This window comes from Xiphias gladius, chromosome 8, assembly GCF_016859285.1.
Source record: "Xiphias gladius isolate SHS-SW01 ecotype Sanya breed wild chromosome 8, ASM1685928v1, whole genome shotgun sequence".
NCBI lineage: Eukaryota > Metazoa > Chordata > Actinopteri > Istiophoriformes > Xiphiidae > Xiphias > Xiphias gladius.
In genome coordinates this window covers 30659765-30686376 of record NC_053407.1, presented here as the reverse complement: position 1 = coordinate 30686376, position 26612 = coordinate 30659765, and the positions used below count along the sequence as shown (strand labels likewise).

The following is a 26612-nucleotide window of genomic DNA, read 5'->3' as shown; positions in this document are numbered from 1 at the left end:
CATGTTGTAGCCTTCAATAAATGGACCAGAACCACTACCTGCTGTAGCTGTACTAATGACGTCTCACAAAGCTGAAACCTGCTGCTGATGAAGTGCCGAGGACCGTGATTAGGTCAAAGCTTGATGTGCATGAGAAGAGAAGGCTGCTGTTATTTTGAATTTATGTTAAAGTATCGGGGGCAGCAGGACGGCGTGTGTGTGTGTGGGACTGTCAAAATAAACTTCTGTTATATCAAGAGGAATCTGTATCCTTGGAAGAAAGTCCACATTAATTTTGTGATTTAATTTGAAGCGTATCGCCCGTGTGCATTCACGCTGCTGTGGAAGGGGTATTCGGTTCTCTTCTTTTGAGGTCTTCAAAAGATCTTAAAGCAGTAAAATAGTTTTCAAAAAGTGTGCAGATACCTTAGGAGCTGGTTTGATAACCGTGGGGGTAATAACACTGTTGCCTGAATGTAAATCTGTGCTGGAGCATTAAGGTTTCTCCTCTTTGGAACTAAGCAGTCACACCATGAGAAACAGCCCCAGATCCGCAGTACTGAAGTATGTGGTCAGAGCTGGCTGCACACCTTGTCTGTTAACGTGAGTGGTAAATAGGACCGGGGCCGAAACTGGTTCCCTGTGGCAAACCCTGCTGAACCAGTTTCACGCATCCGTGTCTCCTCACGCCGCACTGTAGAATAAGGATCAGCTGCGTCAAAGGCACAGAGTGCTTCTAATTTTTCAAACCACTTTTTAAATAAATCAAATCCAGTGGTGGAAAGTAACTAAGTACATGTACTCTACAATTACTTACATTTTATTCTACTTTCTTCTAGTGTGTACTTCCACTCCACTACATTTCAGAGCAAAATAATGTATTTTTCACTGCTCTAAATTTATTTGACAACTTTAGTTACTTTGCAGAACGAGATTATTTCTACAGAATTTAATCAACAAATAAAAAAAACTTAATTGATTCCTGAGGGAATTTAACAACCTGCCCTGCAACATGTTAAGCAGTTCAAACGGGCTCCACCTTTACCAGCTGAAACATTCAGGTGATGAACGCATGAATGCATCAATAATTATAATCCAACAATGTAATATATATTATTCTGAAATGGGCCATTCTGCATCATGAGAACTTTTGGTACTTTAAGTATTTTTTGATGCTAATACTTTTGTACTTATGTAAAATTTTAACAGCGTATTTCTTCTCAGTGATAATTTCTTGTGTCCTCAAAAAGTCTCTCCGCACCTGAATGTGATACGTATGCGTCTGAGCAAAGAAAAAGTTTAATAAAAATCACAAAAGTTACGGACGTTTTCAGGACGTACATATTTCAGTACATGTCCATAGCTGCATTTCATGTACGCAGAGCAGTAAGTGAACGCGTCACTGTTAAATGCACCGAAGAAAAAACTCCTGTAATATCAAACGGGATGTGGCTGCCACCACCAAAACGGTCACCGCGCCACACGGTGTTCCACAGGGTCCACGTCTAGGCGCTCTCTTGTTTATATGCCACACTTTCATTAACACAACATTCGAGACCAAAATTACATAATGAAAGCTTGCCTTGCCATCAGCCAATCAGCTTGATGGTGTGTATTTTAAATGCAGACTGAGATTAAGATTAAGAATTTATGATCACTTTTTATTATTAGAATACATATTTCAGGGTGTCGCGCGACTTCGAATCAGTAAACAGCCCTTCTGGGACTTTATAATGTTATCAGCAGATGATGCAACCAACCGGCATCTATTCTGATTATTTATTAACGTGAACTCTGGCTCACTGGGTGCAGCTGTTTGGCTGTAACCAGGTGATCGCGCTGAGGAGGCGGAACAGGATCAACCTGCTTGTCCCGTCAGCTCCAGGAACAAACACCTCGCGGGGCTTGTCAGTGTCGGCCGGACCGGGATGTGGGAGGCATGCTCACTGCCAGAGTAGGTCAGTGCAAGACTTCATTGATTTATCACACCTTTTACTTTTAAAGTCTTTTACAGTATTTTTCTTCTCAGGCTGGAGTGAGATAAACAGCTCTGTAGGAAATGCATTTGCTCATGTACTTTACTCAAATACAGTTTTAATTTGCTCCTGCTTACATTTTACTCAGGTAAAATCTGAATGCAGGACTTGTATTTTTTTTTTCTGTGTTTAATTTGCTACCAGAGGTGAAACAATTAGTCAATTAATCAATTACTCACTGGACAGAGAATTAACTGGCAACTATTCTGATTACAGATTAATCATTTCAGTCATTGTCACAACAGAAATCCCAGGTATTTTCTGGTTTCAGCTTCTCAAATGTGAGAATTTGCTTTTTTTTTCTGTTTTTTAATCGATGGTAACTTGGATATTTTTGGGTTTCAGGCTGTTGTTTGGACAAAATGAGTGATCTCAATATATCACCCTCAGCTCAGGAAGCCTGTGATGGGCAATTTTATTTTCTGATATTTTACAGACAAAATGATGAATATGGAAAATAACTGGTCATAGCAGTTTGTAAGAAAAAACAAACAGCCACATGCAGTCAAAATAACCAAAGAAAACACTGTGTGCGAATCAGAGGAGCTGTCATTTAAGTAGAGGTGCTAATATAATGACATGACCTCCTTATGTTTTTTTAACAGGGGGAAAGAAAATGGCGAGACGACAAAACTTCAGAACAAGTATGTGTTCGTCCCTCCAGGCAGCTTGTGTGTGTGTTTTATTACTGTGGTTACTTCCATCTTGTTTAATGACCTGGGAGTCAACCGTCATTTTATTCAGGAGTAGTTTATCTACTTCAGCTCACTAAACAAATAGTAAAAAAAAAACCCCCAAAAAAAACCAAGAAAGTTAAATATTGAATTCTATTTGACAAACACTCAGCGTCCAGTTTATTAGGAACACCCAGCTAAAACTAAGTCAGTCCTGTAGTGAATCCTCCTCCATAAAAAATTCTAACGTTCAGTTTATGTTGAAACTGTTTCGGAGACGTATTGATTCACCTGTGTGCTCATGCTGGAGTTGGAGGATCGGTGTCTCCGTTGTTTTGTCCACGCCATTCACATAGTGAGCGTGGGCTAAATAACACACACACCTCTCTGTGTAATGACGTACACTTCAACAGCACCACACACTACATCCTCCGCTATTATTACACAGGTGAATCAATACGTCTCTGAAACAGTTTCAACACAAACTGAACGTTAGAATCTTCACGAAGGAGGATTCACTGCAGGACTGACCTAGTTTTAGCTGGGTGTTCCTAATAAACTGGACAATCAGTGTACATTATAAAAAATCTGATTAGGTTTAGTGTTTAAGCTTGGAAGGAGACACACTGGTACCGAAAAAAATTATACTTTGGTTTAAACTAATGTGGTCTGGATTTTATAGATAAGAAATGTTTTTGTTTTTTTTTAGTTTTATTTTGTGCTTTGGTTGGAAAAACGACGAACCGGTACCCTCCTGGTTTTACTGTCTTAATGATGAGATACAGTGGAGCAGCAGGCCTGAATTTCTAAGCCGATATAGTTGGTGATCAGTGTCCTGGTTCATTATCACCTGGCTTCCACTAAACATGACAATTTTCACATGGCAACAGGCGTCTTAATCCCCAACATCTGTCAGAATGGTGTAAGATTGTCCTCGGATATTAAACAGAATGAACTCTTTTGAATACATGATCAGCGGCGTAGAAGGGAGGAGAACATCAAGTCCTTTGTATATAGCCCAATAAAAGCAAAGGCAAACATCCAACAGTCAAACAGACTGCAAATAAAGGAGGAGGATTCAAATTTAGAAAGAATTAAAAAAAAAAAAAAAGAATGAAACCAGGATTCAATAAAATCCGAAACACAACAATATGAGGTAAAGGCCGAGTTAATTTTAGAGCTGCAGAGTTAGAACTGCACGTGGCCCCTCTCACATGACTCATGTATTTGTTAAGCTTGTTTGTCGATTTCTTGTTTCTCTCCCTCAGGGGTTTTGCTGAGCACGTCGGTGTTAGTGTTCATGGTTATTTTCACCACAGTCATTCTGCAGACATACAGCAACCCATTCACAGGTAGGAACATTTCATGGATAATGCTCATAATTCAGCCTTTTATCGTCTTATTAATATGTCCTTTTAAAGCCGCTATGTATGGAAAATCTGTGTGATTATAGCATCCTTCAAATTATTTTGATCATGTCACGTAATTGGGATATATATTAACATTTTCTTTGATACTACCAGCAGGATTTGAAATCCTGAACAAAGGGTCTTTAAGTGCTCTGCTTGTGACGCTCTCTAACTGTGGACACGTTTAATATTTGGCCCTAGTTTAGTAGGTAATAATTCACTGGATACATATTAGTTTAATGTACATTGGGACAGTGATTTACATGGCAGAGCTTATTAATAATGTCAGCTTGGCAACATCTTGCTGTTTGGTAGACTGCATTGTAAAAAGACATGCAAATACAGAACTAACTATTGAACTGTTATTTCCTCCTTCACAGAGAGGTCTTACTGTACTTGTTACAAGGCGCATGTAAATCAAACTTAAAGGAGTAGCCTGACATTGCCATCCGTAGACCATGATGCCTGAAGGGCTTAAAAAAGAAATAAAAGGTTGAAAGGTGTTTCTGACCAATGAAAGAGCAGAAGCCTTGTGCGCCAAACTACTGGAAGGTTTTTGTGTGGAGACTGAAGCAGACATTGGGTATTTAGTCACATTTTGATTTATAAAACAAAAACAAAAATAACAGTCACTGAGCACTTTATTAGGAACACCTTTACACCTGCTTATTGGTGCAATTATCCAACCAGCCAATCATGTGGCAGCAGTTCAGTGCATGAAATCCTGCAGATCCAGGTCAGGAGCTTCAGTTAAAGTTCACATCAAACATCAGAGTGGGGGGAAATGTGATCTCAGTGACTTTGAATGTGACATGACTGTTGGTGCCAGACGGGCTGGTTTGAGTGTTTCTGAAACTGCTGGTGTCCTGGGATTTTCACCCACAACAGTCTAGAGTTTTCACTCAGAATGGAAAAAAAACAAAAAAACATCCAGTCAGCAGCAGGTCTGCAGACAGAAACACCCTGGTGATGGGAGAGGTCAGAGGAGAAAGGCCAGGCCCGGTTGGAGCTGACAGAAAGGCCACGGAGACTCAGGTAACCACTCTACAGCTGTGGTGAGCAGAGAAGCATCTCACGATGAACAACACGTCAGAATTTGGTGTCAACAGCATGAATCCATGGATCCAACCTGCCTTGTGTCAACAGTCCAGGCTGGCGATGGTGTAACTGTGTGGGGAGGGTTTTCTTGGCTCACTTTGGGCCTTAATACCAACCAATCATGAGTTGAATGCCACAGCCTGTCTGAGGATTGTCGCTGACCATGTGCTTCCCTCTATGGCCACAGTTCACCACCTTCTAATGGCTACTTCCAGCAGGATAATGCACCATGTCACGAAGCGAAAGTCGTCTCAAACTGGTTTCATGAACATGACAATAAGTTCAGCAGACTGCAGTGGCCTCCCCCAGTCTCCAGATCTGGATCCAGTAGAACACCTTTGGGATGTGGTAGAACAGGAGACTCGCAGCTTGAATGTGCAGCTGACAAATCTGCAGAAATGATGTGATGCAATCAGGTCAACATGGACAAGTTTCCAGTCGGAGGCTGTTTGAGAACTAAGGGAGGAACTACCCAGTATTAGTGTGGTGTTCCTAATAAACTGCTCAGTGAAGTTTTTAGCCACGCTGGCTGTATGGCTCTCTGTCAGTTGTTCCACCACTTTGGTTCAGACTGAAATATCTCAAAAATTATTGGAAGGACTGTGATGACGTTAAATTTTTTCCTGTCATCTGATTATAACTGTAAAACTGTGTGTGATATCCTGTAGTTGTCACCCTGTGACTTTAACATCTCTATAACTCTTTTGTGTCCAGCTGACTTGCTTCATGCTTTATCCAAAGGCTTTGACACGTCCAGTCAGACCTCCAAGGTGTCTGCCAAACCCTCAGGTTAGTGATCCATTAAACCCGATCAGGATGGATCAGTGACGTCAATCTGATGGAGCTGGCGGGGGATTAATCACTGTTCTGCTTTACTCTCCAGCTGGATCGTGTGCAACGCAGGGAGGCTGTCCAGATGATCACATCAGTTTCTTCATCCAGAGCGGAGCCGCGAACGTCGTGGCTCCAAAGATCTGCATCCAAAACCAGCTGTAGGTGTTTCTTCCTGAACTACTTCCTCTTTGGAAAGAGCTACTGGAACCAGATGTTAATTGAATCAAAAGAATAGGACTTTTAATTTTTTTTTCAATATATCTCAGTGTTTCCCTCTGATATGTAGTATAGAAGTATAGAGTAGCTTAACAAGGGAACACTTAAGTAAAGTACAAGTACCTCAGATTACTTAAGTGCAGAACTCGGGTAAATGTTCTGTACTTCTCATCACTAAAAACAAACAGCGAAGTGAGAAATGTGGAAAATGGGAACATTATTGTCATTGTGTTGATCCAGTTTATTAGAAAGTTATAAGTTGTTTTTTTTTTTTTTTTTTAAGCATTTATCATTTCGGTAACTTTAACCCTCAATATTCAGCATTTATAACCAGCATGTAAACATTTGAAAAATGGTTTCAATCAGACTTTAATGTAGCTATAAGCAGGTAAAAGGACATGTAGAAGACTATATTAATGTTAAATATTTGTTCTACACGTTTTTATATTATTCCAGCTGTGTTCTACTACGTTGTCGTTCAACATCTGTTCATCCAGCAGCCTCCACTGACGAGTGTCCACAGGTGGAGTTAGAGCTGGTAACAGAGACGTTGATAAACACTGAGATCTGGTCACAGCTGCATCAGAGTCTTTTAGAAACCAGTTATGTCTCTATGTACCATGTTCTGTCGTCTACTCCCACAGCACTCGTTGGGTTTGAGTTTTGACGTATTACCAACCGCAGCGTCTGACATTTACAGTATATCAAACTTTTCTCAGGGTTCTTGGAACAGTACTAAACAACGCAGGATATGGAATAAACATTGTTATACTGAATGGTGAGTGTTGAACCAATAAACCACTGCATCACCTCCATTTGAGTTGTATTAATTATCCTTAATGATAAAGTTGCTGAAGGTACATTCATCAGTCCTCTTCTCTAACAGGTAAAACAGGAGAAGTCATAAAGACCAATCACTTTGACATGTATGGTGGGGGTAAGTAACAGCAGATAATTTGTTTTCAGACAATTTGAGCTGATAACATTGGAAGATGTGAAAAACATTTGGACTCCATGTCTGTTTTGCAGATGTGAAACCCTTCATTGAGCTCCTGAAGAGCATTGAGAAAGGCTCTGTTGTGTTGATGGCATCTTATGATGAACCTTCATCAAAGTAAATGTCTCTCTCTTCTCCAAATATCTAAACACTAAGTAAGGACAGAGGGTTTGTAAGTCATCAACTGAAGTTGGTGCACCTGTAGGAATTGTTTATATCAACTTTCAAGGCTTAATTTCCTTTCACTGCTGCAACTGTAGGTGAACCAGTTTCTCCGTCCCTGAAAAAGGCCTGTTTTCTATTAAATTTACAGGATTTTTACTTTTTGGTGAACTAAACTTTTTTTTTTTTTTTTTTTTTTTTTTTTTAACCTTTGTACCATTTAAGGTTATTCACTTGACTTGAACTGCTTAGATTTCAATAAAAACTGGAAAAATTGGGGTGTTCTAAAACTTTTGACCAGTAGTGTGAAATTTGTTTGAAAAATGTGTTTGTGTCTGACAGGTTAAATGAAGATGCGAAGAAGCTGATTGCTGAACTGGGAAGCTCCATGATCCAGTCGCTGGGCTTCAGAGATAACTGGGTGTTTGTTGGTGGGAAAGGAACAGAGGTGAAGACCAACTATGAGAAGGTAACAACTGCCAGCAAACCTATGCGATGAATTACAGGAACAAGAAGATTCCATAGCAAATAAAAAAAACGGCTCAAGTTGTAGCTCACAGCGTAACTAACTGAATCCATGGCAACATCTCGGGGTTTGCAGTTCTCTTTATTTTGTCTGATGGGGACTTTGACAGTGTCAAACTGATCCCTGTGGTTTAGAATGTCTCGTCTTGCGTAACTGTAAAATTCATCTTTCTGCAGATGACACTGTTTTATACTGTGCTGATCATATCACGCAACTCTCTGTAAGAAATTGTTTGACACCACTTATTCTTCTCAAGATTCAGATGTTCAGATTGATGTCACTCGCATGTTTATACAGGAAATATGAAGCTACAGCTAGCAGCTTGTTAGCTTAGCTTAGCATAAAGACTGGAAACGGGGGAACAGCTAGCCGGGCTCTGTCCGGAGGGAACGAGATCCACCTAGCAGCTCATCTAAAGATCATTGATTAACATGTTATAACTGGTTTGTTTTATCTGCACAAAAACCAAAGTGTAAAAATGAGCAGGTTATGTTTGCGCTGCTTCCTTGCTCTGATGGCCATTTTTCGTTTAAGTTTTTGTCAATCCATTAATCGATAAATTGACTAATCATGTCCTTAAATGGTTATGTGGTTTCTTGTTAATGTTGTTTGGCCTGAAAAAGTATCAGCACCATGTTTTTATCTGTTTGTTTCAGTACCTGAAGAATGACAACGCAAATAATAAATATGAAAACTGGCCCGAGCTCATCGATATGCAAGGATGCATCCCTAAATACCTGGAGTGACCTGCTGCTGATTCCTGAAACCCGTCAAACCAACAAAGGAACAGAAAGCAGGAGAAACACGAGACATCTGGGGGCCGGAGTTGAGAACAGGTGATATTTCCTACTTTAAAAAGACCAGACTTTGTAGACAGAAGAGTGTGAACACGGCATGAAAATCTGGCAGACAACTACAGCCTACAACTACCTGGATGAGCCAGTCCTTCTCTTTACAGCGCCACAGTTCCTTCATCACTGGAAGTAAATTCTGATTAATCCACCTGATCTCTACACTGCCTCTTCCTCGCTGTCAGTTACTGCCAAAGTGAGGACGTTCCCCCAAAATAATTTAATTTTATTTTATTTTACCCATTTTTATGGGGGTTCGAAGGACGGTTTGCATCAACAAGGACTGCTCTGGATCATGTCTTCATTACACAATAAAATATTAGAGAACAGTCAAACCTCCATACAGATGTTAAAGAAGTCACTCAAAACAGCTGCCCTGCTGCTGCGTCCCATTTCAGGACTGGATCTTTTAAAGGACACTGCCCAGGAAAGTGTCCTCCAGAGGACTGAAGGTCGGACTGATCCTCCTCCCGACATGAGATAGTGAAGCCTAAAAGAGACTAAAACTAATGCTGCTTTCACCCTTTCTTTGTCTTCTTATAAAGTCAAAAATGTCCAAGTTAACTGTCAGGCATTTGGCATAAATGGATTATAGCTCCGGCCGACTGGGGACAGGTTCAGGGGTTTAAGGGGTCAACGAGAGCCTGTGTTCATAGCAGCTGTTGGCAAAACAATCCCTTTAATACTGAGTATCTACCAATAGCAGGTCGGATCCAGAACCTATGTTTATTAGCCGCGTTAGCCGCTAGCTCTAAGGACGGCGATGTGAGTCTGTCGGTCACCACTTTGGTCCAGTCTGAAACGTCTCAACGACTGTTGGATGGACTGTGAGGAAATGTGGTTCAGACGTTCATGTTCTCCTCAGGATGAACAGGAATCACTCTGCAGATCCTCTGACTTTCCATCTAGTGCCACCATCAGGTCACATTTTAATTTGTCCAGTATTGTTGTTTCGATGTTAAGCATTAAATCTGCCAAACATCAACATGCTGATGTCAGTCTAAGCGCAGCCTCACTGAGCTGCTAGCACGACTGGAGACTAATAATCTGATTATTATATTTTTGGTTATATTTTCCAGCAAATACATCTGTTCTATGCTACTTGAAATGAAATAATCCTACATGGGTATAACCTACATCACGGTTACAGTCTTTTCAGTATAGAATTCCCGCTTCGATCTTCAGTGGACAGTGTTTGCTTGCTTAGCAACCCTCCGGAGTCTGTCTGTTCATCAGTGAGCATGTTTTATTTATAGCAATGTAACGTCAGACTTATGGCTGAGTTTGTGCTGAAGAAAGGACACCGTGCATGTGGGGTAGGAACAGTTAAAAAGGTGTTAAAGACCAAAATGAATGCATAGATAACCTACAAAAATGTACTAAAACAATCGGGACCCCGGGTAGGCACAGCAGAGGGATAGTAGGACAAAGTGGGAACTCTATACTTTAGAAGGTACTCTCCTGAACTCAGACCGCTGAAGCCTCATATTAACTTCAGATAAACCTCAGGAAATGTTTTTACCCAGACAGTGGGCGTTGGATTTTGCCCTCCATCGGTTTCACTGGAATCGCATGTGGAAAGGAGGAGGAGGAGGAGTGATTGGAGCCACCAAAACGATTGTCTGTACCCAGGAAGTCATTGTTCAAAGATTTATACAAAGACCAGTCGGGAAGAGTTCTGATGTTGAAATTGTTAAACACCATTACCTGGTTGTTCATTTCCACTGATCTCTAACTCCGTATGAGGGCAGACTGTTGATTGAACAAAGTTTTAACTCCCACTGTTGCTCCAAAACGGGGTGAAAGGCAGATTTCACTCCTGTGAAAGACGACTTTGTGTCCGAAAGTGAAATTTGAAGCTTGGTTGGAAATTTTGTTTGGGTGTAGCTGTTCAGAGAAAATCTGCTGGACCTGTTCACTGAAGAATGAACTGCTCTCTTCTGTCTTTGTCTGTGTACGTGTACTGTGCATATATGATCGTATTTTTAAGCGTATGACTATAACATCTGTTTAATATTGTAAAAACTAAAGTTGTGGGTGTACTGTACGTAGTAAAGTAAAGTAATAAAGGGGTTTTTAGATGCTTTTGATGGTTTACACGTTTGTTAATAGGTCATCATGTATGAATGACACCGGTTTTCACTTAAATTATAAGGACAACGATGGAAAATGAACCAGGCAAAGCAACCACACTCTGGGATTATCAGTTATTTTTACTGGATATCAAAAATGTACATAAAAATCAACTTTTCTCAACAATTATCAGTGAACTGAACCATCTGCAAAAAACAGTCATAATCAAGAAATGAGCGATAATCAATACACGTGCGATATTTAGACTAAATTCATCAGAAGCCAAAATCAAATACACCCTTTGAGAAATAGGAGATTCTGAGATGAAGGTCATTTTAATGGGACGTTCCTCTAACTTTGAATTTTCATTATGTTAGAATGGATAAATGGTTATTACATTTAATTTTATGCTTATATTAGATGGGCCGGCCCTGAAAAATAATGCTATAAATTTATGTGTCCCCCCTCATCGAATAAATACTGGTTTAACCAATTTTATGGGGGGTGTACTTCTGAGGCGAGGCTGCTGTGAGTGCAGACTCAATTTAAGAATTATGAAGGTCACGGAGTCTTATTGTTACTTCAGCTTTCTCTTCTATGGACGGTTCGTCGTTCCGGGGACTGAGAATTTATTTGAATCCGTATATATTAAAATATATTCCAGGTAGGAAAATTATTACACGTGAACATGTTAAATACCTAGAGACATGCTGTATATATAAACCTGCTCAGCCATGAATACTGTCAACCTACACACCTCCATAAGTGAGTAAGTAAAGAATAGTGCAAAGCTTATCGTACTTAACTTGATAGAAACTTTAATGAATCAATTTCTGAATCCATAAAATCTTCTTTAAAACTCTACTTTCTTAATTTGCTCTATTTTCTCCATGTTTCTTCCATTTTCCACCAGATTTCTTTGACCACACTCCAGTCCTGACCTCGTTCTGAACATTTACCCTCAAATAAAACTTAGGAAACTGCCATCCAAGCCTTAAAGGAAAACTACATCCGAAATCTTTAAAGCACCATTTTAAAAAAGCTGCTATTGGTGAAGCATCTCTCATTTCTGGGTCTGTTTTTCTTTCTTTGTTGTGGATTTTTCTTATCCATTGAAAGTACCCGCGTTAAATGAAGGTATGGGGTTTGTTGTCTGTCCCTCAGAGTCAAAGGGTGACTGAAGAAGACATTTTGGAAGTGATTAGAGCTGAAAACTATTGATTTGTTGATCAACTGAGAATTATTCAGGAGCTGATTGATTAATTGTTTCAGTCCAATTAATTGAAATAATTGTTTCAGTTGTTTCAATTTTTAAGCATAAAAATGATTTAATACTTTCAGTTACTGAATTGTGAATATTTGCAGGTTTTCTTTGCCATCTATGGGATCAAACTGAATATCTTTGGGTTCTGAACTGATGCCGGCGCGCACACCTACATAGCAGAGACACACCACAAGTATAAACAGGACAAACTTCAGAAGACCTTTTTTTCTTTATTTTTTAATTATTGCTTCTGTGTGAATGTGGAGAGTAACTGTCGCAGATAACACTGAAGTACTCGAGCCCAGTGAAAGTACCTGAAAACTGTATGGAAGCCTGGGAGGTGCAATCGCTGTCGTTTTTTTTCTGTATGTGCACTGATTATAAATAAATCCCTGTCGCCTTGGCGTCTTTTTATTTTACAGCGCTTAAGTCGAACGTCTCTCACTCTTACGTTGTAACTAAAATCTGTTTCAGTTTTCATTTTTAGTTCAGCGGACTTTACGGAGGAGAGGAACTAGACAACAGACCTTTTTCCACCCGAACACTTTTCTAAAAGGACCCTGAATCTCCTATCTGATTGGCTATGCCCACCGCCCCGGGCCTAAATAAAAGCGAGGCGAAGATCTGATTGGCTGCGCAAACGCGACGAAAGCAGACGTGAAGACGAAGCTGGTTGGTGGGACTAGCAAGCGGAGCATCAATGTCGGCGTCTCGTTAGCGGAAGGCGTAGTAATGTGATTTGTTTTATTAATTCTGAAATAACATTTATTTATATTTACCTGTTTATGTGGGCAGTTCGCTCCCTAAAATGGCGACGTTAGTTCTGGACAACGGAGCCTATACGGCGAAGATAGGATACAGTCAGGAGAAAGTCAGGTAAGCCGGTTCACGTTAAGTAGTAAAAGATAATAACAGTAATAGAAATCGCATTTTGTTAGATGTTTCCAGCTGTAATGTTTAGCAACATCCTGAACATCAGGTATTGTTCTCTGAGACGGCACCCTTCCGTCCTCTTGTACGGAGAAAACTTAACGCCAAACTCCGTCCAAAAAAACTCGTTTTAATGTTTCCTCTGCTTTTTGATAAACAAACCCACGGTGCAGAACATCTTTTACGACCAAATATGAAGCGTCAGGGCTCAAACTAAGATTCGGCATAGGGTGAATGTACCAAATACCTATAATTCTTCCAGTAACAGTTGCAACAGGGTATTTTAGGTTTTTGTTTAGTTTTAGGTTAATGTGTCTGACATTTAACATTACGACGTGGGAAGACGACGACTTAGAAGGTCTTGAAAAGTCCCGAATTTAGCTTGACTACTGCAGAAACCCTTGCGTGTTTATTGCCATTCTCTGGCATCCAGTTGCCGGATCATTGAGGCTTTCTCAGTGTAGCTCTCTTTCTCTGCTTCTCCCTCAGCGTCATCCCAAACTGCCAGTTTCGCTCCAAGACGTCCAGATTAAAAACCTTCACTGCTAATCAGCTCGATGAGATCAAAGATCCGTCAGGTCTCTTCTACATCCTCCCGTTCCAGAAGGTGAGAGAGTTCAATCACACACAGAGGCTGCAGCGGTACAACCTCTGGGCACATCTGGAGTTTAATACTGTCAGAGATTCCCGATCATCCATCTCTCTTGGTCTTTGTTTCCAGGGTTATCTGGTTAACTGGGACGTCCAGAGGAAAGTGTGGGATCATCTGTTTGGAAAAGAGATGTTCAAGGTGTTTAATTTGATTCATTTTTGTTCAGTGCCTTTTTCACATTGTCTACTGATCTAATCTGATCTCATCATCCTCTCCTCTGCTGATTTGCTTGTTTGTTTGCTGGGTCCAGGTGGAGTTTGCAGACACCAGCGTCATCATCACGGAGCCGTATTTCAACTTCACCTCCATTCAGGAGTCGATGAACGAGATCCTGTTCGAGGAGTACCAGTTCCAGTCGGCTCTCAGGATTAACGGTGAGTCGAGCTGGATATCGTCCAGTCGGTGACACTGAATGAGTCAGTCAGACAAGGACTTAAATACGACAAGTGAACCGCCTTAAGTGAGGCGTTAATGGGGCCATTGCTTTTGAAATGGGAAGCGTTTTGGACACGTAAATTAAACCCACTAGTGAATCTGAATGAAGAGAAAGACTTGACGATGAATTACAGAGTTGTCTCAGAGGCTTCGTGACAGCTCGGTGAAACCTAAGTCAAAATGATTTGCACTTGGTGTTATTTTGACATTTAGTTTAACAACATGGTCTGTTGCTGCTTAAAGCTACACGTGGGATTTGAAAATAACGTATTTGGTGCCTCATTTCTCTTCAAACAAAAACTTCTGCCGTCATATGAATTTGAAAGAGGCTATAATGACGCAAAAGTGTAAGAAACTGCCCCAGGTTTTAAAGGAAACTCCAAAAGTGCAGCTGACAGTGATGTAGCTGTCATTTCTGGGTTTATTTGAGTTTTTTATGGTGTAGTTTTCTCATTACCACGAGTAGCTAAAGTAAATGTTACATTTGAGTTTTAGTCTTTCTGAATCCAAGGGTGAGGACTTCTCTCTACAGCCAACATTTTGGAACAATCATACCGGGAGAAGTCCTTCAATAGCCACGGGTTTTCTTCCACTGAGCTCCAACGTAACTCCGCTTTGTCTTCATCCCGTTCCTGCGAAAGCCGGATGTTCTTCTAGATTATGCTGGTTTTATTAGTGTTTAATCTCTGCGGTGTCTGTGTTCCGCGTCACTCCAGCGGGCTCTCTCAGCGCTCATCACTACTTCCACGCCAAACCCTCAGAGCTCTGCTGTCTGGTGGTCGACAGTGGATTCTCCTTCACCCACATCTCCCCTTACTGCCGCAGCAAGAAAATGAAGGAGGGCATCCAAAGGTCAGAGCGCCGCAACGGCATCAGTGACCTGCAGCTGTAACAGTAATGACGACGACCAAATGTTAATGGGCTGTTGGTTCATTCTGTCTTTCAGGATCAATGTTGGAGGGAAGCTACTGACCAATCACCTGAAGGAGATCATCTCCTATCGGTAAATCCACCTCACTCGGCGCTGTGGTTTCTGTCGGTTCTAACTGACTGGCTGCAGGTTCTCTTGTTGTTTGGTTTGACCTCAGTTGGCAGAACAGTCAGTGGTGGAAAGTAACAGTAAAGTACATTTACTGATTTACAATGTACTTTACTTGAGTATTTCCATTTTCTGCCGCTTCATCCTTCTGCTTCACTCTACTTCAGAGGGAAATTTGTTCCTTTTATTGCTCTAAATTGATCTGCAGCTGGAGTAACTGATTACTTTTCAGGTTAAGATTTAAAATAAAAAGCACAATAAGTTTATAGAAACAGTGAGTAGCTGTGTCTCCTGGTCCCAGGTTTCAGACTAAACGTCTCACGTGTCCTTTCAGTCACTGTTAGAAATGATCCAATATTTGGCAGAAATGATGTTATTTCCTCGAGCACGTGATTGAACCCAGGGTGTTTTAATCTGTAGCTGGCAGAACAGATCAAATGACAGAAAATAATCTCCCTCTTCCTTTCAGCCAGTTACACGTCATGGATGAAACTCATGTGATCAACCAGGTGAAAGAAGATGTCTGTTACGTCTCTCAGCAGTTTTACAAGGACATGGAGATCGCACAGTGAGTCCAGATACGCCGCGGAAAAAGCTGACTGGAGTTTAATTTGTCTCATCTGCTGGTTTTATCGACTGTAGATTTTTTTTTGAACGGGCGTTTATCTGAAACACTGGCTCAGCTCAAGCTTCATCACGTACACCGACGGCTGTGGAAGCTGTGAGGGAGGCGGCTATTCCGTCATATTCTCAGACCCTGCACCGCTGCTGCTTTTTGGAGTTGAATGTGTCCAAAACCAAGGAACTGATTATTGATCGTAGAGATTGATTAGACGTAACACCAGAGAGCATCGTGCACGATGGGAGCGTTGCAGTGGTCAGCTCTCCACAGTACCGCGGTTCCGTGTTTGACAGCCAGCTGGGATATAAGGACAGAGAGGATTGTTGGTTCACCTCCTCCAGAAACTGAGTTCAGTTATTCTCAGTCATTTTTATCTTTTTATTTAGAGTCTTTTAACTTTTTCTTTTGTTTTCCTGGAAAGATAGAAAGAGCCCGAACAGCGTAGTTACGATCTGTAAAGAGATTATCGGAGTAAAACAGTCCAACAAGTCAATGAGCATATTGCACCTACCTGAGCACGTCTTTGCAGGTGAATTCTCATTCACGCACCTCGTTACCTGTGTATCTTTTAAATCGTTTGGCGATATTTATGTTAGTTATTTATTATAGTCATCCATTAGTGCTTTCATCACCCATTCCACATACAGTGTTTCAGGCCTCGGATGTTTTTAGTCTTGTGATCAACAGGATCTTCCTTCCGTTCCTATCAACTGTGTGTGTATCTGTTGATCTGGGTGATGAGCTGCTGTCCTCACATGGGTGAATAAGGTTGAATCTAATTCTTGGGAGCTCAGTTTTTTTTAATAGCTCAGAAACCCCTTCTCCTCTTTCTCTCTGAGATTCAGATGTTCAGGTTGATCCCACTCGCATGTTTATACAGTAAATATGAAGCTACAGACAGCGGCTGGTTAGCTTAGCATAAAGACTGGAAACGGGGGGGGAAGGCAGCTAGCCGGGCTCTGTCCAGAGGGAACAAATCCACCCACCAGCTCCTCTGAAGCTCACTGATCAGCGTGTTAGATCTTGTTTGTTTAAACCGCAGTGTGACGTCATGTCAGTTTTATTTATATTGAGCGAGATCACAATTTTGCATCAAAGAGGCTTTAAACCTACAACTTGTGGTTTTAATGGTGGTTATGTGTTGGGCAGCTTCTTGGCCGGTGATTCCTGGGGGCCAGGAAATAGTCCAGCACATAACCTCCCATAAAACCACACAGTCGTGTTTTTTTTTTCTTTTTTTTTCTTACGTCTTAAACAAGACACAACTTGTTAATCGGTGATCTTTAGAGCTGCTGGTCGGTGGATTTTGTTAAAACGCATCTTGTGGTGAAGCACTTTCTCTGCTTTCAAACCCATCTTAAGACCGTCTGCAACTTGTAGAGCCAGTGTTTTATTAGGGGGTCTCTGACCTGAGACTTGGTGGTTGTTGGTTAAGTGATGGTTCTTCATTGGGGTCTGTTCTCAGGATGAAGGGGGAGGAAAACACTGTGATGAGGGATTATGTTCTTCCAGATTTCAGCGCCATCAAAAAGGGCTTCTGCAAGGTGAGACAGCGTCCATGTTTTCAATTTTTTTGTCATTTTTAAGAGGTTTTTATGCAGCAGACAGAATCTGCCGAGCCGTCCTGGGCTATATTCATTGTCTAGTGATCACAGCTGCCCTCCTCATTAGTCTGTCTGTCCACCAGCCTCGAGAGGAGATGGTCTTCAACGGAAAGTATAAGACAGGAGAGCAGATCCTCAGGTTGGCCAACGAGCGCTTTGCTGTCCCTGAGATGCTCTTTCACCCGTCAGACATCGGCATCCAGGAGATGGGCATCCCCGAGGCCATCGTCCACTCCATCCAGTCCCTGCCAGAAGGTCGGCTGCTTCAGGCTCAGGAGACCAAAGAAAATTACCGCCACTAGTGTTGCTCAGATCCACGTCTTTTATTTAGATTATGTCCCTGTGTAGTAAACGTACTCAACTAGAATTTCCACTGTCTGTAGATGTCGTTGTGAGAAGCTACTAACGCTTTCCTACTTTCCTCTGCCATCAGAGATGCAGCCCCACTTCTACCAGAACATCATCCTGACTGGAGGGAACACTTTGTTTCCAGGCTTCAGAGAGCGACTGGAGGCAGAGCTGCGATCGCTCGTCCCGGCCCACCTCCCTGTGTCGGTCCTGCTACCTGCAAAGTAAGGGACTACAACTAATGAGCAGTGGTGATTCGTGGCCACGGCTGTCTTCAAGAATTCAAGACAATGTCTCCCCGCAGAAGTCTTGCGTCTCCGGCACCGATAACGCGGTTACTAATGGTGTTTATTGTCTTGTCCTGCAGTCCGATCTGTTATTCGTGGGAAGGAGGGAAGCTGCTGGCCCACAACCCGGACTACGACGAGATGGTGGTGACCAGAGAGGACTACGAAGAGAACGGACATTGTATTTGTGAAGAAAAGTTTGACATTTGACTTCTGCGTTTTCATGAACATGAAAAAAACAATCTGCAGCTGAGAGATCAGTCACACCGGCAACCCAAACGTCTGTTTGTACTTTAACTCCGATACTTACAGGATAAACCGTATCTGCCTTTGAAGTGAACTGATACATGGATTCAAAAGAGTGAATGAAAACTTTCAGTGTTTCTCTACAGCAGGTATATTTTTATTTCAGTGTGTTATATTTGAGTGTGTCAGGACGCCTCTTCTTATTCATGTATATGTGAATGTGTTGATTGTTTTTCTGATATGCTGATTTAAAAACTTTTTTTTTTAATGAAAATTTGCTAAGACTTCCCGTAAATCCTAAGTATGACTTATTCAGTGTTTAAAATATTTTAGGGCTGCGACTAAGGATTGTTTTCGTTATTGATTAGTCGACTATTTTACAAAAAACCAAAACTAACATCTTCAAATGTTATGTTTGGTTTGACCAAATGTCCAAATATCCTAAAACCTCCAAATATTCAGTTTGCAATGATAAATGACAAAGAAAAGCAGCAAATCTTCTGTTAGAGGCTGAAATCTACAAATATTTGGCATTTTTTCACAATTTTTGCTTGAAACAATGAATCGATTGTCAGAGTATTTGTCAGTTGTTTTTCTGTCGATTCATTCATCTTCTAACATTTACACAACTTTTGTCTCTTGTGTCTTTCCTTGCTTTTACATCTGCTTGTATTTAGAGCTGCAATAATTAGTCAAACGACAGAAAATGAATCGCCGGCCGTTTCGATAATGGATTGATCTTTTCAGTCATTTTCATAGCAAAAATGCCAAGTATTTTCTCGTTCAAGCTTCTCAAATGTGAAGCTTTGCTGATTTTATTTTTCATCCATGACAGTAAAAGGAACATCTTAAGTTTTCAGACTGTCGGACAAAACAAACTGAAGACATTTCAGTGGCCTCTGAGAAATTGTAAGTGCCATTTTTCACTATTTTTTTTCTATATTTCATAGACTAAACAAGTAATGAGTAATGAAAATAATTCTTAGTTGCAGCTACTTGTATTTCATTTTTGGCCACATGGCCTTTTTTTTTGCCTTGAAAGAGTGTCTAAAGTATTTTAATACGCCTCCAAAAATCTAAAGAAAACTTTAGGTAATTTGGTCTCAAGCAGCAACATCTTTGAGTATTTTTGGTCGTTTTATGCCTTTTAATTAGAGAAATGAGGGAAGAGAGACATGTTCATCGCTACCTGGGAGCCTCATTTTTTTTTAGGTAATAATACAGATAGTAGATAAACTAATATGAATTTCTCTTAAGTGATAATACAGGTATGAAGCCAAGGTGGACTGATGATAAAGTATATTATTAGTAGTAGAAGTGACAGTAGGGGTTGTATTAAGCAGCGTTGTGGAGCTGACCTTGTGTGCTTTTATCATTTTTTCCACATACATTAAACCAGAGTTTCATCAACATGTTTTAGTGAGGAAGACAAAAAAAACCCCAACTCAGTTTAATACAGCCGTTGACCATCTGCACTATCTGCCATCATTTTGCTTTAACTGCATGTCTGACATATTTGTAAATACTTTTAGCCCATTTTTCAGAGACGACATTCTGTACATTACAAAGTTTTTCTATTTCATTTAGCTTAGAGCATGAAAACAGAATGAAACCTTCCTTAAGACCAGTGATCTAGTAGATGGGCTGAGTAAAACAGCTTCAAGCTGGTGTTACTTTACCATCTACATCTAGACCCAGACACTAAAACGAAGCCGATTTTCTGATGTAATCTAATGCAGTTATTACCAAACAGCAATAATGGAAGTTGGACCAAAACAAAGAGTCATAATGTCCACTGGGATAGATGATCTATAACAGCAAAGTTTTGTCACGATGGCAGTGAATGGAAACCAGTACTGTAGGAAAAACACTAAATGAAAAAAATCATGCTTTTGAAAATGCTCAACAGTGAATTAATTCCACATACTTATATCATTCTATAAATCTACATCATTTGATTTATCGCAAATTTGTTAGAAATTTGTACCATTCAAGTACAATATTAGCTACGTCGGGTCCTCCGTCCTCCATCTCCTGAGTCAAAATCTACCTGTGATTGTTTTAGTTTATTGTGTGTTTGTTTTGAAGTTGTGTTTATCAGATTGCTTCAGTTTTTTTGTCTGTTCAGTAATTAACAGACAGAAAACCACAGATAAGTTCATATTATTCCATCATAATAGAACTGTAAGGCTTCAAATAACTGTTATTTTTATCAGTAGCGCTGACAAATAGTTTCTCAATAATCGATTGATTGTTTAGTGTAAAATGTAGTGAACATGTTCTGATTTCTTGTTTTATCGATATCAATTTACAAAAACACACAATGTTGAGTTTACTTTCAGAGAAACCCGGACAAATTCAGCTTTGAGGAGCTGGTAACAGTGAATTCATCGTGGATTAATCGATTAATTAATGATTTCAGCCCCAGAGCATCCTGGTGATAATGAAACCGCCATGTTTTGCCCCTCAGGAGGTGGATCCGTCCATGTTTCAAGGCAGAGGGTTTTAAATTTTTACAAGTATCTTTACAAATTCTGCGGTTAAAACTCAACAGCTGAGTGGATGAATATGAAACGTCCAAGCAATGAAAGCAGTTTAGAGTTTAATTTTAGATCGAGTATTTAGAAAATCCACTTTTAAAAGCGCAGGTTTGGTCCATTAAACGGCTCCTCTACGTCCGGTTCTGGCGGGAATCGAGTCCTATGTTGCTAGCTAGGTTAGCTTTGCTCGGTGGAGTTTATCCTGTAACCAACTAATAGAGTCTAACCTCGCTCAGAAAGTGACAGTAGAAGCCAGAGTGGAGAGAGTAGAGGTCCGCTGGATTTTAAGAGTTAACTAAAATCAAGTTGCGTCAGTCTGATAATGTTTTTTATATTATTAAAAAAAAACAACAAAAAAACAGTAACTGGCTCCGTTAGCAGCACGAGCTAAGCTAACATTAGCTGGATACTGTTAGCCGCCACTAGCAGAGTCCTGTGTTTGCGTTGCCCACCAGGTGAGAGGTTTAAAATTAACCGGGTAACTAAATCTGTGCCAACAGACCGGACTGGAAGAATGGCGACAGGGAGGAGACAGATGAAGAAAAAACACCCGGAGGAAAAATCAGATAAAAAGGTTTTTGATTTTACAGAAGAGGATGAAAAGAAAGAGCTGAGTGGTTCAGAGGACGATGTTAGAGAAGGTGAGTGGAAGCTAACGTTAGGTGTTAGGTGCTGGTGTTAGCGTTTCACACCTGTCCGGTTAGCTAAGTAAAAAAACATTCATTTTGAATTTTGATGATTGTTGTTGTCCCAAGCTGAAACTCCGATAGTGGAGAAGCTGGCAAAGAAGAGACCTGCAGCTGACTTTGAAGTGGAGGAGGCAACATCCGCTGTTGGGTACTCACTCAGCATTCCTACTGGTTTAGTAATGGTTTTCTAATGTTCAATCTTAAAAAACTCTTATTGTTAAAATCCTAATCTGAAAGGTAACCAGTGGTTAAAACTGTCAGATAAATATAGTGAAGAAGAAGTATGAAATGGCATGGAACGGAAATGCTCGAGTACAGAAGATGTACCTCGGACTGTACTTAGGTACAGCACTTTAGTAAATGTACTTAGTTACTTTCTGCCACTGTGAAAATAACTTTTCTCTCTTTCCAATCCAGAAATGAGGTGCAGTCCATGTTGGAGAAATTTGGAGGTAAGCAGCTTTGTACTCGTGCGTGGCGGTTATTTAGATGTAATTTGGGCTGGTAAATTATTTTTGATTACTGACCAAACATTTTGACGTTATTGATATTATATAATATATATCCTTGAACCACTTTGAACAATTAAAGAGGTTAAGTATTGTCACGTCAAGTTTGGCACCGAATGTTTGGTTGTATTTTTAGTCCTGTTCACTTGCTCCGTGATCAGGCATTTCCCAGTTGAACCACAGGATTCATGAGTTTATTCTGAAAGTAGTCATTGTAAGACTGTTTAAATGAGAAAATGTTTAGCAAAATGTGCTTATACTCAATAAAGTATTAAAAGACTATCATTTCGGTATCTATACCAAAACTCACATATGGGCACAGTATTGGAAAATTGTGAAAATATGCAGCTCTGTTCGTTAGTGTGACAGAAACTTAAGCAGTGCTGTTTTATTTGCTTCCAGCTGATATCAGCAAGGTTATGCAGGCCAAGAAGAAACGTCTGGAGTGTCTAACAAAGAACTACATGAAGGGAAGTCAACACAAACTGGAGCAGCTGTGGAACAACTATCACAGCCAGAGGTTTGACTTTGTCTTCCCGTGACGTCAGGAAAACCAGAAAACTCTGGGAAAATCTGATGAAACCATTGATCTCTGTAGGGAATTAAGAGCATACAGCCAAAAGACATGTTTGTTTTCGATATATTCAATCATTTTATCCTTTAAGGTATCCTTTAGGGTCTACACATTATCGATGGGAGATCGTAAAATTTTCTGTTGTTTGTTTCAGCATCACCTACTGTAGAAGAATTGTTTATTTGTGTCATTATGGTGACTACAGTGTGTGTTTGCAGGCAGAAGATGACTCAACAGTACTCTCAGCAGGTCTCCACAGCGCTGCAGCAGTGGGAGACTGAAGCCCAGCGAGCCGAGGAGCAGGAGGAGAAGCTCAACGTCAGTTCGTTTGCTTGGTTGATTAGTTAGACAGGGCCGCAAGTTTGAGGCTCTTTGACCTCAAGTGCTACTTTGGCATCAGATCCTTTTTAGGGTTAGCTCTCCTCTGTTAAAACACCAATTCACTAAATTGTAATGCATCATATGGTGTTAAACTTCATATCGTTATCAATCGTTAAGCTGGTGCTTGTATAAGCTTCAGTTGCTCTACCAATGCCTGTACAAAGCACCACTGACTTGCTGTTATCTGGAAACATGGAAGCCTGCATTAACAGTCATCTAAAGTATATTAAACTGTACATAACTGTACAACTTTTGTAGACCACCTCCTCTATTTAGTGACTCACTGGTCTGAGACACCACCTGTCAGACGCCTACAATGCAGTTCTAAGTTCACTCCCCAGACAGCCGAACACCCGTCCACACCGGGACTCATGTGAGCTCAACGACTCACAAGTGCTGCTGATCTCACCAGAGGATAAATACCTGGACCCCCCCACTAGCCAGGTAGAACTGAAGAAGCCTTTCGGATGAGAGGCCGAACGTCTTCACGAACTTCACGCAAGTGCAGTTGCCTTCGCAGAGCACTCACAGAATACCATGACCTGGATGACTGAGAATCTTCACAGACAAAAATATAAACAGAATCCCCCCAAGATTTCACCGGCAAAGGACAGCTTCTTTATATTACCGGAATAATCTGTCGTCACAGAAAAGAGAGAGAGGAGGCGGTACTGTCAGAGTAGAGCATGTTAGTAATGAACTCTTCTCTCTGCAGAATCTGTTCAGACAGCAGCAGAAAATCCTGCAGCAGGCCAGAGTGGTGCAGAGCCAGAAACTGAAGACTGTCAGAGAGCTATACGAGCAGTTTGTGAAGGTGAGGCCTTCTAAGCTTTGCGCTCTCTGTTGCTGTTGTGGACGCCGAGAGTTTTAATGTTGGTTCCATGTTATGCTACGCTCTGCTACCTGTCAACATCCTGACACCCGCAGAAAGTCTCCAGAAAAGAATCCTTTCAAAACATGTAGGCTTATACGTCTCACATCAAATTCATGTCTTTTTATATTTAGGTAGGATGTGCTAGGTGGGACAGTAGTGCAATTCATGCCAGTACTGACAATGTAAAGTTCAAATTAAAATAATATAAACACAGGGTACCATCAGGTCCTAAACAGGCTTAAACTGGTTATTTCTAACAAAATAATGGCTGGAAAACAAAACAAAATCCCCACTGCTGCTGTTCCAGACCTCTGACCTTATGTAAAGTTCATATGTGGACCTTAGACAAATAATTTATATTTAAATACATTAATCCATCCATTTTCTTCTGCTTATCCAGATCCAGGTCGTGTTTAATGAATAATTATATTATTAGGAATTATTGTTATACACTGAAAGGAAGTGCTGGCAAAAAAGATATAATAGAAAAGTAAGTGGAATTACTGACTAAGTGCATGAAAGTATGTGAAAAGTATCAGTGATAGAGCAATCGAACTTAAGTCCTCCCTGTGTCTCCTCCAGAACATGGAGGACATGGAGAAGAGCCACGAGGCTTTCCTGCAGGGGGCGCAACAAGAGCTGAGGAAGGAGATGGCCACCCTGCAGAAGAAGATCCTCATGGACACGGTGAGTTCAGTTAGTAGAATTAGGATTGACAGACGTCAGGGATTCAGGGGATGTGCAGCGAAGTCGTAATGTTACCAGCCATCTTAAATATTTGGCAGTCAAAGTAGATTATACATAAAATTTAATAACAGGAAACTGTTTTAAATGTCTGTGGGGAACTGGGTCACTGAAGAGCTGAGTACTAACAGAATACACTAAAAAGAATTAGTCACTGACATATTGGTTAAATATTGGCATTTTTTAAATTGTTGACAAAAACAGGTGCTTTGGTAAACCAGACTAAATTCACAGAGCAAATAACCATAAATATTCAAAGTGTAACTAAATTTGTTTATTTCAAAATTTTCACCATGTGAAACGAAGCTACAGTCCAAGTTGTTTTTCTTTCCAGGGGGTCAATACGTAAAAATGAAACAAAATATAAAACGCATCAACTATTGCTATTGTTCTATGGGTTTTGGCCCAGAACTTCTATATCAGAGCATCCCAAAATACAGCTGGGCTGAATAAATGTAGGGTGAGTGTAGCACCACAGACAATGATTAAAATAAATTAACTAATGAATACGTGCAAGGTGAAGAAAGTACTGTTGTAATAGTAAAAATACGGACAAAATGCCATCTAGTACGGCTGCATCGGGAAATTATATCAGTTGCTTGTCATGTCACGTCCCCATAATAATGATGATCTTTAGTTATCCAGCACTTTTGAAAACAAAGTTAGTGTTTTACATGGTTGAGCCATCATTAAAACATCTCAGGACTGCAATGAGGCAAATAAATACATACAGTTAAAAGTAATACAAAATAAAATGGAATAAAATAAACAACAATAATATAAGAAAAAACAAAACAACAATAATAATAAAGGAGCTAATTTATGTGCTGACATTAATAAAAAGCTTTTTTTAAAAAGATGTCACCGATTCTGCAGCCTCAGAACAAGTCGTTGGTTTATCTTCACATTCGCGTCGTTGACGTGTGTTTCCACAGCAACAGCAGGAGATGGCCACCGTCCGCAAGTCGCTTCAGACCATGTTGTTCTAACCTGCTGTTACCACGGCACCCACGGCTCGTTCCTACGTTGAGGATGCATTCTAGGTTGGTGTTACCGTGGTTTTTATAGCCGTAATCTTGCAGGGTTGTCATGGTTACATAGCTCCTATGAACTATATTTAGTTCACGTTCATGCTGGGACTTGGTCCTCTGTTATGTTGTAGCAACAGTTTGTGATTTCAGTGACTTTCTAATAAAAATATGAATTGTTTGTTCTGTCTCCTATAGCTGAGTCATGTGTTCACCCTGCTGTATTTTTATTTCATGTCTGTCCACTACGGAGAACGGCCTCTAGTGGGCGCCGTTTAGAATAGGTTTGGAGAGGCTGTTTTAGTGGCAGTAAAAGACACAGTTCAAGTCTTCAACAAGTTTCACTGTTAATTTAGAAACGGTTATAATATTTTTAGTGCAAATGCTTTGTATGATGTGTTAATTGGTAGAAGACTTGAGACAAAGATGATGAAAGTGATCATCAAAATTTTAAACTGGAAAATCATCTTGAACTTCTGTGAATGAGTAAAAAAATAAATAAGGTTCTTTTTGTGCAATCCAGTTTGGTGCAAAGTCTTCCATTTTCTGACAGTCAGTGTTTAGAGTTCAGTTTAATTCATTATCAACATCCTGAAGGTCTGAATGTTAAATTTTTTGCATTTTAAAAATTTGTAATCATATATAGTAGATGTATTTATTTTATTAATTGTTCATATTAATATTATAATGAGTGAATTATATTTGTACAAGTCAAAATTCAGGAAAACTAAACCCTTTTTTAAACCTTACATGAAGAGTTTTGTCACTTCCTTTCATCCCTAAACTTTAAGGAGAGACAAACATGAGGAATCTGACTACCGACTTTGGTCTGTCTGAAAACCTCCGGTACATACATCTGTTAACCTTTGTCGTCTTATCTATTCAAGGATTCTGTACTCGCACACAATTGTATAAGTCTTGTGTTTCTCTGTTTCAGATTTTGCTTCTGGCATTTGTGGGTTCTGTGATCAGGTGAGGGTTAGGGTTAGGT

General features: G+C 40.3%; 3 protein-coding genes across 11 annotated transcripts; all 3 read left to right on the top strand.

The window, feature by feature from the left end:
* Positions 1-1667: 1667 nt before the first annotated feature.
* Positions 1668-12628, top strand: LOC120792932 (protein FAM3C-like). 5 transcript variants are annotated; one of them, XR_005707901.1, is made up of 12 exons: positions 1668-1937; positions 2621-2659; positions 3958-4041; positions 5911-5985; positions 6080-6188; positions 6966-7024; positions 7133-7183; positions 7276-7360; positions 7748-7874; positions 8588-8767; positions 12221-12484; positions 12594-12628. XR_005707901.1 is itself a non-coding variant. In XM_040132332.1 (10 exons), the coding sequence occupies exons 2-10, from the start codon at positions 2632-2634 to the stop codon at positions 8675-8677; spliced, it is 708 nt and encodes a 235-aa protein (XP_039988266.1). In that variant the 5' UTR covers positions 1668-1933; positions 2621-2631; the 3' UTR covers positions 8678-10545. The 5 variants fall into 5 exon arrangements, 3 of the variants coding, with proteins under 3 accessions (XP_039988266.1, XP_039988265.1, XP_039988263.1); XR_005707902.1 differs by lacking the exons at positions 12221-12484; positions 12594-12628 and adding an exon at positions 11769-12095; XM_040132332.1 differs by lacking the exons at positions 12221-12484; positions 12594-12628 and having other exon boundaries at positions 1668-1933; positions 8588-10545.
* A 133-nt stretch (positions 12629-12761) lies between these two features.
* On the top strand, positions 12762-18556 carry actr6 (actin related protein 6). The gene is made up of 11 exons (XM_040132801.1): positions 12762-12995; positions 13539-13656; positions 13771-13839; positions 13952-14075; positions 14853-14988; positions 15083-15139; positions 15645-15743; positions 17263-17341; positions 17485-17656; positions 17835-17973; positions 18117-18556. The coding sequence occupies exons 1-11, from the start codon at positions 12928-12930 to the stop codon at positions 18244-18246; spliced, it is 1191 nt and encodes a 396-aa protein (XP_039988735.1). The 5' UTR covers positions 12762-12927; the 3' UTR covers positions 18247-18556.
* Positions 18557-20706: 2150 nt separating this feature from the next.
* sycp3 (synaptonemal complex protein 3) lies at positions 20707-26205 on the top strand. Of its 5 annotated transcripts, none has more exons than XM_040132802.1 (9): positions 20707-20777; positions 21323-21463; positions 21578-21659; positions 21929-21963; positions 22423-22540; positions 22813-22912; positions 23691-23789; positions 24432-24536; positions 25529-26205. In XM_040132802.1, the coding sequence occupies exons 1-9, from the start codon at positions 20726-20728 to the stop codon at positions 25580-25582; spliced, it is 786 nt and encodes a 261-aa protein (XP_039988736.1). In that variant the 5' UTR covers positions 20707-20725; the 3' UTR covers positions 25583-26205. The 5 variants fall into 5 exon arrangements, with proteins under 5 accessions (XP_039988736.1, XP_039988740.1, XP_039988739.1 ...); XM_040132806.1 differs by having other exon boundaries at positions 20740-20784; positions 25529-26203; XM_040132805.1 differs by lacking the exon at positions 20707-20777 and adding an exon at positions 20791-20998 and having other exon boundaries at positions 25529-26203.
* The last annotated feature ends 407 nt before the right edge of the window (positions 26206-26612 follow it).

Coding starts and splice junctions, on each gene's coding strand:
- LOC120792932 (XM_040132329.1), top strand. Junction 4,042..5,910: donor ATACAGCAACCCATTCACAG/GTAGGAACATTT, acceptor TTTTGTGTCCAG/CTGACTTGCTTCATGCTTTA. Junction 7,361..7,747: donor TATGATGAACCTTCATCAAA/GTAAATGTCTCT, acceptor TGTGTCTGACAG/GTTAAATGAAGATGCGAAGA.
- sycp3 (XM_040132802.1), top strand. CDS start 20,726: ATGAAACCGCCATGTTTTGCCCCTCAGGAGGTGGATCCGTCCATGTTT. Junction 20,778..21,322: donor GGATCCGTCCATGTTTCAAG/GCAGAGGGTTTT, acceptor CTGTGCCAACAG/ACCGGACTGGAAGAATGGCG. Junction 22,913..23,690: donor AGCAGGAGGAGAAGCTCAAC/GTCAGTTCGTTT, acceptor TTCTCTCTGCAG/AATCTGTTCAGACAGCAGCA.
- actr6 (XM_040132801.1), top strand. CDS start 12,928: ATGGCGACGTTAGTTCTGGACAACGGAGCCTATACGGCGAAGATAGGA. Junction 12,996..13,538: donor TACAGTCAGGAGAAAGTCAG/GTAAGCCGGTTC, acceptor CTTCTCCCTCAG/CGTCATCCCAAACTGCCAGT. Junction 15,140..15,644: donor AAGGAGATCATCTCCTATCG/GTAAATCCACCT, acceptor TCTTCCTTTCAG/CCAGTTACACGTCATGGATG.